Source organism: Cydia strobilella, chromosome 10, assembly GCF_947568885.1.
Source record: "Cydia strobilella chromosome 10, ilCydStro3.1, whole genome shotgun sequence".
Taxonomy (NCBI): domain Eukaryota; kingdom Metazoa; phylum Arthropoda; class Insecta; order Lepidoptera; family Tortricidae; genus Cydia; species Cydia strobilella.
The window spans coordinates 1,994,473-2,004,036 of record NC_086050.1 but is presented as its reverse complement, the minus strand read 5'-3'; the positions used below and the strand labels follow the sequence as shown (position 1 = coordinate 2,004,036).

The following is a 9,564-nucleotide window of genomic DNA, read 5'->3' as shown; positions in this document are numbered from 1 at the left end:
AATGAAGGCGTAATTAGAGTAACAGAGAAAGATGCCCGCAATTTACGAACATCGATTTTCGCGGTTATAGCACTGACACTATTGTAGTATCGATAATCGCCATATAGTCGCAAATAAATTGGTATCAATTGAATATAAAATGCGGTATCAGCGAATGAGTGTTTAGTCCATCACTAGTTAATCTCATGTGCGCGAGCCCGAATCCTTGTCGCTTTGTGCGTTATAATTTTTATAATATTTTAGCCTGCGGCTAGTTTTTTTTACTACGACTTGAATAAGAAATGACCGCTGAAAACGAACGCGAAATATATCACAAGTTAGAAGCCATGAAGGAGATTAGGTATGAATATTATTGACAATTTTATGAGATAAGTTCGCACCTGTGGACTCGATCAATAAACACTTGACACCGATTATAGTTCCGTAAATCCCTAAATCCTCAATTTATCGCTGTGATCATTGCGGCGTAGCCTGTATCGAGTACTCCCTGTCCTAAAACCCTGAAAAGCTACCAATTCTACTGATATAATGCTAATGTTATTATTGTTTATGTTACCGACTTCGGCTTGATCCCGCTTATAAATTGCATAATTTCTGTTAGTAGTTATTACTTCTGACAATAATGAAGATATAGTTTTTTACAAGTTTTAGATATTAGTAGAAACTAATTCCACTGACTGCACAATGAAACCTTTGTGATTTATTTATTAAATTGCAAATCTAGTTATCTTTAGGTAGTACGCGCATGTAACGCCTCTGGAGTTGCAGGCGTCCATAGGCTGCGGTGACCGATTACCATCAGGCGTATGCTTGTTTGCCACCAACGTAGTATAAAAAAAAGTATCGCCTATTTATACTTATTCTATTATGATGCACATAATGCTACAAATGGCAATCCCACACAGTGCCCGACTAAGGTATTCTAATGTCTTAAGCATTTCTAGACCTCTTTCCGAAGGCATCTATTTATAGATTTCTCTCTCCTGAGATTCTGATGCCCGTTAGATGTGGTGCGCTAAGCAACTGCTTTATTAGCTTATTGTTTAATCCAGCACTGATTCCACAACATTTTGAAATTTAATTACTAAAAACATTCTTTTAAACAATGTTAGGTACCTAACCCTGTAGGGATGTGTCCGGACCGGACTCTGAAAGCTGAGACTAACACTTTTCTAGCGAGGTTGACAGAATCAAACCAGGGTATCCACAAGGGTCTAGCTTGGATTGTTCCGTACCAGATTCCTACACCCCTTGATCTCTTGTTCTCCAAAATGGTATTCCAATCTTTGTAAACATCTTTTTTTTATTCTGGGAATTACTTCACTTGAATATGGTATAGAATCGAGTACAGAGCCATCCATCACAGCGGTTTTAGCAAGCTTATCTACTGCCTCGTGTCCTACTAACCCTACGTGGGAAGGAATCCACTGTATTTTGACAACCCTATCATTACAAATAAACTCATGAATCAACTGGAGAGCTTAATAATTATGTTAATGGTGTAACTACACCAACAGAGGTTGTGGCAAATTCATAGAATAAAAGCAGTGTGAGCCTGTGCTGACAACCTCTCTGTAAATTTGGAGCGTCAATTGTCTGTGGTCTGGGCCATTGGTATCATCTATCTATTGCTGATATGACGCAATTTCATGGAATTTTTTATTTTCTGGATTTGTTTCTTGCTTGTGTCTATGAATGAGGTATGATATGAGTGGGTATGCACTTTTGCAGCTAGGTGTACATCTTCATCTTCTCTGTATGTTCAGGAATAAGACGATCACCCTGGAGCGCCTAAAGCGGAGCATCCTCACCGAGGTCCGCTCCGGAGACGCCGAGGGCCGCTGCCTGGCGCAGTACAAGCGCGAGATGGAGCTGCTTCAGCAGGAGAAGATGAGCCATGTGGAGGAGCTACGACAGATTCATGCTGACATTAATGCGGTGAGTATAGGGTTTTGGAATATTTGTTGAAAATAAGTTTGCCGCAAAGTCACATTGGTGCAAACTTTTGAGTATACCTATACTGCTTATGTTTGTAAACTGTTGTAAAAATCATCAGTGTTTGAAGTATCAAATACTCAAAATAGTAGGATCTTAGTCTAGGGCAGCCATTCTCAGTGTGCTCCGCGAACCCCTAGGGCTCCGCAAAGGCTCTGTTGGGGCTCCTTATACTTGTATTAATAAAACAAAACCAGCTCTTCTATAGGTATATCTGGTCCACAGTGATGGACGATAATTTTTAATTTGGGGCTCCGTCAAATATTTCGCTTTCCAAAAGGCCATCTCAAAAAAGTTTGAGAACCGCTTGTCTAGGGAATGGTAGTGGTTTTCTATGACGAGAACACGGAGACGGAATTCGCGTTTTCTGTACTGTTTTTTATATGGAAATTCAGTATTGGGAGCACACCCCATTTGAGTCTGTTCCTCATCCAATCCATTACCAATAATTTGTTTAAAAATCATACGTCCTGTGTCTACTTGACTAGACCACCTGTCCATTAGTCTAACACAATTTGTAACCTTAAGCTTGCAGCACGTAAGTATCAAAATCACATGGATATTTTTAGATTGATGCAATGGCATGTTTATTTGTATGTCTAGTCTAGTTCGGATGTGCTATTACAATGTGTTTGTTTAGATTGTGGAGAACTAAAGCTATTTTAACCCAACTGTGTGACTAGTCTTGAGTACTCTTTGTTTCATGTGTACCGATTTAAGTCTCCTCACATAAGTCCTCAATTGTAAAGCAGCCTGCACCCACTAGAAGTCTTTCAACCCTATTTTTACACTCTTAGGGGTTATTAAATTCCTTTCTTAGTCGAGCTATACAACATATCATGAATCATTTCAAATTTCAAAATCCTACCGTCAACATCGCATGTCAGCACCTATCTACATAACGGACTTTGAAAAGTACAACTCTAGTGCGCACTAACACAATATCGACCGACACACATTTAAAATTGCTTAAGTACTTTGCATTGCAGTTCAAGCATTTACATGTACATGTTGGTTACAGATGGAAACAGTGATAAAGCAGACAGAAGAGTCAATGTCCCGGAAATTGTCAGCGGCGTCCCGACTGCACGAGGACTATCGACCGTTGAAAGCGGAAGTGGATCTCCTACGGCGGCAATGCTTAGGCCTGGAGCGACTTCCGGAGTTGCATGAAGAGGAGGGAAGCCCCGTCACACCAGAGTCAGTATAGTATCCTGTCAAATTAACTTGGATATTAATATTTTTGCCTCACATTATAGCTGCCCTCGCCATTATCTCGGCCATCAGCTATTTACAAAGAGGAACTTATTTCATACCTGGCATTCCTGGAAATACCATATTTCTAGTGAGTTTTTTGTGTCTAAAATTATTTCTGGACCTTCCTTTAGCTCGGCCAGCAACTTATAAATACGAACTTATCTACTTATTTCATATCTGTCAAATACCATATTTCTAGTGAAATATGTGTGCAAAATTAAATTTTGTTGCATTTACATGGTGGCACAGCAAAAATACAGGACTCACTTATGCAGCAGAATGAGATGCAAATATTAATGTTTAGTGTTTGCAAATATGCGAATGCATTACAATATTTACAATACATATATTGTCTGCTTACGCTTTTTAGCGCCTTCAAATTATAAAATCATTCAAAGTGAAAACATGTTCGATCTCGTTTCTTCAGTTCATTTCGTGAAATTTGATTTTATAATAACTGTGAAAGAATTTAATTTATAACACTGATTTAAACTTTCACGATTTTTACTCATTATTATTTATCTCCACGGGACTTAATCGCGTAAAATAGTTTTAAAATGTACCTCCGACGTTTCGAGGACGGCGTTGTCCCCGTGGTCTCGTGGTCGTGGTTTAATTTATTACTTAAACTAAATCGCAACTTTATCGCAAGCATTCATTTAGTTGCGCACACACACGCACACTCAGTTAGATGTTGATAGAATAACTTACCAGCTTGTCTGAGACCAAGAGTTTAATATCACGCTCGGATGGTTAGGGTAAATAATAAAAATAAGTGCACGCAATAAGATTTCGATTTATTTTAAAATTTGACTACTAGTCAAATCAGTTTCTTTTTAAGAACTGTCAAAACGATTTTGCTACTATGAAACTTATATGAAACACTAATAGCAATGTGATGTGACGTCACAATCAAATTACTTCCTCTTTATAGTTTTATACGGGTTTTAAAATAGAAATTGTGTTTAAAAATAACTGCTGTCTAGGTTTCTCTATTAATCTTTTGGTGCTTAATTTTATGGATGGTGTAGAATAATTTATTTTGAGTTAAAATCATTCTAATAGGGTATTTGACTGTATTTAAAATAAATTATTTTACACCATGCATGAAATAAAGCACCAAAAGATTAATAGAGAAACCTAGACAGCAGTTATTTTTAGACACAATTTCTATTTTAAAACCCGTATTAAACTATAAAGAGTAGGTAACTTGATTGTGACGTCACATGCTAGTGTTTCATATAAATTCTTTAGTAGCAAAATCGTTTTGACAATTGTAAAAAAGAAACTGATTTGACTAGTAGTCAAATACCCTATAGAAATTGTGTCTAAAAATAACTGTTGTTTACCTTTCTCTATTAATCTTCAGGTGCTTTAAATATTTCTTGCATGGTGTAAAATAATTTATTTTAAATACAGTAAAATACCCTATTAGAGTATAGGAAGGAACCGTATTAAAAGTAATGGTTGTGTGTTGCACCCGCAGCCGCTTCCCGTCGCTGTCGGCGTCGGCGCCGCGGCCGGTGTCGTTCCTGGCGCCGGCGCCGGGGCCGGTGCGCAAGCCGCCGCCGCCGCCGCCCGCGTTCAGGTCTGCTCTCGACCCTGATTTCCTTACCGTCTCGCTGAGGTTCGATTTTTGTTTTGTTTCTTTTGTTTTTCTCTCCCTTCATCCTCATTCCCGGTATTTGTTTTTGTATACTGAACGATGGTCTAAAACTTTTTTGTTTCAAGTTAAAAGTTTAAACTGTAATGTTTAATTTACTGTATAACAATGAAATGTCATTGTGTCCTATAAAGTGTAGGGGACTGAAATTTTGTAGTTTGATTACTAATGTAAAGCCACACCACCCATAAAAATTACGAGCCCAAACTCGATGGGGGCAGAATCACTTAGCTTATCATGGCACGACCTTTACGTTCAGTGACCTTTATCTACTTATAAAATAGTACCTGAGTACAAAAATGTCATTATTTCAAAATTTTCAAATAAAAAATAAAAAGGCAGTTCAAAATACAAATCATTGTTCAAGTGGTAAATAATTTTGTTTAGTATATATTTTTTTTATATTTCTTATTTGGTTATTCGATTTAGTTGCTTCAACATTTTCATCATTTTATATTTTACAATATTGCTATTCGCGTTGTCAAAAGATTCAATCTTTGGTTTAACTATGCTGTGGTTTACCACAAACAAACCGCAACATGCAACATAGAAAACTCGAGTTTTGAAACTGACATTCGAAAAAATTATTAATGTAATCCTGTATAATCATGTTTTGATCAGAATTTCCACAACGCAGTCTACGTCCATCATGCTCAAAGATTTTGAACATTATTTCGAAGTTATATGGTTTTAATACGTAATTTCTGACACCCTTTTCCCACTGAAATTATTAACATACTTCGTCCACTATGTCACCAACTTATTCTGTGATCCTCATCACTTACAGGCAACAACCCCCGCCAATGAAGTCCTGCCTGTCCTGCCACCAGCAGATCCACCGCAACGCGCCAATCTGCCCGCTCTGCAAGGCCAAGTCTCGCTCACGTAACCCTAAGAAGCCCAAGAAGAAATAGTCGAACGATACATGTCGCTAGTATTGCCAGATTTTGTTTATTATAGTCCTGGAGTTAGTCAAAACTATATGTGTGCGGTCAAGTTTATATAGTCCAGGGGCGTAGCTAGAGGATATGGCGCCCCCTGACGACTGACAAAAGTTTCCCCGCTGCTGCCTTTTGCCCATTTTGGCGCCCCCCTAGGATGGCGCCCGGGGCACTTGTCCCCTCTGTCTCCCCCTAGTTACGCCACTGATATAGTCGACTTGAGAGTAAATAAGTGTTTTTATTGTTTTCAAAGTACTTATAAGAATCCTATGCAATTATTTACAGATATAAATATCTGAAAGAATTAGGATGAAGTCTATTTGATATTTATTTATCGAAGCAATGAGTAACATGTCAGTATATACCATAATTGTGTGGCGAAGTCTAGTCTCTAAATTGAAGCCTATGGAGGAACCTGGTCTTCAACAGAAGGACATGATGTCACGATCCTCAGCATTGAGGGACCGACTGAAGAAGAAGACAGGTTAGTCGTATAAAGATACAAGCAAATCTCGTCCTTACGGTAAACGACAAAGTAGGACTTTTTGCTTGGAAACAACACAATTATTGTTACACTAATTCAGATTTTTTAATAAATTGCTAGTATTTGTTGTGATCATAAAATAATCCCTTATTAACACTTTACGATGTTTTAGAGAGTCAATTAATTTTTCTCTGATTAGTATTGAAGGAATCATTTTATTGACATGAAACACGTACGAACTATTGAACTTTTGATATCTTTAATCGAATTTCAAATGGGGTGTAATTGCGATGACCTTCTTATTGTGTTATTTTGGTCTACGATAAGTAAATACTTAACAAGCATGCATAATATTATATTTTGATAATGCATGCCAAAGAATCACGAATAATCGGTTGTTATATAAATTTACATACATATACATAGTGATGATAAATTATACCACTTCAATGATTTTAAGACGAAAGTGGAGGACCCGCGCTAAATCGCCATTTCATACAAACGTAATCCTCATTTTCCTCTCTAGATATTAACATTATTGAAAATATTTTGATACAATTTGTTGCAACCTACGTTTGATTTTTTTCGAATTTTTCAATATTATAAGTTAGGAGCATTTAAAAATTTGTATGAAATCAGTTTTTCGCTCCTAATCTTTACAATAATCAAAAAGTCTAAAAAAGTCAAACGTAGCTATGGTTAATATACATCATATTATGTAAAAATATTTTCTATTATGTCAATATCCAAGAGAAGAAAATGGGGACTACGTCTTCCTCTTAATGTGTGCCAAATAGTAGAAAAAAACTTTACAATATATATTTCGTTACAAAATTATAGCTGCTTGTCCTTTGAAGGACATGATTTGATACATTATGTTATCAATTGCTTTAAATTTGTAAACATAAACGTATTTGAAGTTCTAAATGTATAGATTTTACTTCTTAGGCTTATATTATTAAAAGTCAAAAGTAGTATTCAATTAAAATACATTGAAATTGTGCCAATTATATTGATAAAACATTGTAAACATCCTTGTTTTCAAAAACGCATGTAGATTTTGTAAATAGTTTTATAGTGTAAGTGTAGGTTAGGCTAGTATTAAATTGTGGAGTCCAAGTAGTCTCTACATATAAACTAATAAGCAAGGATGTGGCCCTTACATCAATTCTCCCGTTTAACTTAATTTTATTTCCAATTAAGTACTTTACTATAGTGCGTTTTTAGCATTAGAAAGAAGGTAAGCGATCATGACGTGTCTTTCTATTAAAAATCACTTTTGAAAAAAAAAAGTCGGCAGCAAATATGTTAGTTATAAATAAACATCCAAATAAAAATACTTTTGTAAACTTAAAAAAATATATATAAATAATTTACGATTTTTGTACATTCTTTTGCTTTCATAAGTAATGTGAACTAATTTTTTAAAAGCTTTTTTCAATATTTTTCAATAAAAAGACACATCAAGATTATTTACCTTTTTTATAATGCTAATAAACGAACTATGGAATCTGAGAAATTATTCTTAATATTTTTCTTACTTACGATGTGTGTTTAGTCTAACCGATTATGTACCTAAGTCTATTTAAAGGATGAATATACACGGTGGCTAAAAAATAAGTGCATTCCCGTTGCTAGGGAGGTTTTGGGATTATACTGAGCAACTTTTATTATGGGAAGAACCACGAAATCGAGAAAAATAATTTACTCTCCCATAGACAATGGACCAGCAAAAATGTATGAAACAGCCAATTTTTTTTTCGCGATTTCGGAGTTGGTCCCGTAGTAAAAGTTGCTCAGTATAATCAATCAATCAATATTTTTATTTCAGGCAAAAAACCCAATGCATAATGGAATGCACTTATTTTTTACCCATCGTGTATAAAAGGATGAATATAATAATATAACAATCAACATAGTTGTGACGGGAGAATTAGGGTTACTATATAAAGTCCTTGTTTTTGGATACATATTGATGTTAGGATTTTAGTCATCGGTCAGTCGCGCTCTGAGGGCTTATCGCGAGCCACGTTCGACGTGTTGCCTCTCTGTCGCACTTGTAAATTCGTACGTAAGTGTGACAGGGAGGCAGCACGTCGAACGTGGTTCGCGGTAGGCCCTCTGATTTACCAGTATTCCGTATCGCTCTACAACTACTATATACTGACGCCAAACATTGCCATTCTTGGTTGCCGTTCACACATTATTAGAATTTAAATATAGACAGCTATATGCATTTGCATAGTTATGCATGTAGGTCTATGTTGCTCTGTGGTATATGACAGATTAATCGGTCTTTGGCGTTGAACCTACGGTGCGTATATATCGGTCATTGGCGTCCAAAAGGTTAACGTGTTGGATTGTAATGAAACTAGTTATGCTGGCGCCATCCGCTAAATACATTGACCGGCCAACCCCATTTTCTACTTTGTGTTCTAATATACTATTTTCATAACTAACAATTGCCAGACAACATAGATACATAATAATAAAACAAAACAATATTAGAACCTGTCCAGTGTCAAAAGCCATATTCCAATGTTCGTGTAAATAGTAGCGTACAGCGCATTGTGTATAGCTACGAATATGTTTTTACAATAAAACGTTCATCTGTGTCGACTAATGTCTTTTAATTTATTCCTTGTCCATTTCTGATATGTATCTAAGTACCTATCAAACTATCACAAAAATCGACAGAGATGCTGCTATCTTGTGTTGCTGTCTCATTCTAAAAGCTGCATCGCTCGGTAAGAACTATCAAGACTCCGACTCTCCCGTGTAAGAAAAAATAAGACACGATCGACCCCCCTCTCCCCCTAAATTGCCTTACGTAATAAATGAATGGCGACTTGTGGGCTTCTATAGTTGGTCAAACCAATTGTCAGTCAGTAACAACCAGGAAAATTATACTCATCCCTTTCTTTTGGGTGCTAGTACTAGTGTAAGACAAAGACAGTATGATTCTCTCCGTCTATGTTTGAAATGAGACAGTCCTTTGACAAACTATATAAGGGGGACCTAGGATGGTCTCTACAATAATGCGCCTAGACTCCTAGAGCGTCCATGCTACCTTTTTGGTACCAAATTTTTAGTAAAAATAAACAATTTGTGTTTAAAACAACGGATGGTTGTTCCGGGCAATTTCTTTTCTTACATATATTTATATATCTACATATAATTCATAATTTATTGCATATTAATCATGGTACAAAACAGATATTACA

General features: G+C 36.2%; 1 protein-coding gene across 1 annotated transcript; it reads left to right on the top strand.

Annotated features, from left to right (window-relative positions):
* Positions 1 to 152: 152 nt before the first annotated feature.
* Positions 153 to 8,959, top strand: LOC134744850 (zinc finger C4H2 domain-containing protein). The gene is made up of 5 exons (XM_063678781.1): positions 153 to 340; positions 1,767 to 1,938; positions 3,017 to 3,195; positions 4,739 to 4,879; positions 5,703 to 8,959. The coding sequence occupies exons 1-5, from the start codon at positions 282 to 284 to the stop codon at positions 5,827 to 5,829; spliced, it is 678 nt and encodes a 225-aa protein (XP_063534851.1). The 5' UTR covers positions 153 to 281; the 3' UTR covers positions 5,830 to 8,959.
* The last annotated feature ends 605 nt before the right edge of the window (positions 8,960 to 9,564 follow it).

Coding starts and splice junctions, on each gene's coding strand:
- LOC134744850 (XM_063678781.1), top strand. CDS start 282: ATGACCGCTGAAAACGAACGCGAAATATATCACAAGTTAGAAGCCATG. Junction 341..1,766: donor GAAGCCATGAAGGAGATTAG/GTATGAATATTA, acceptor CTGTATGTTCAG/GAATAAGACGATCACCCTGG. Junction 3,196..4,738: donor GGAAGCCCCGTCACACCAGA/GTCAGTATAGTA, acceptor TTGCACCCGCAG/CCGCTTCCCGTCGCTGTCGG.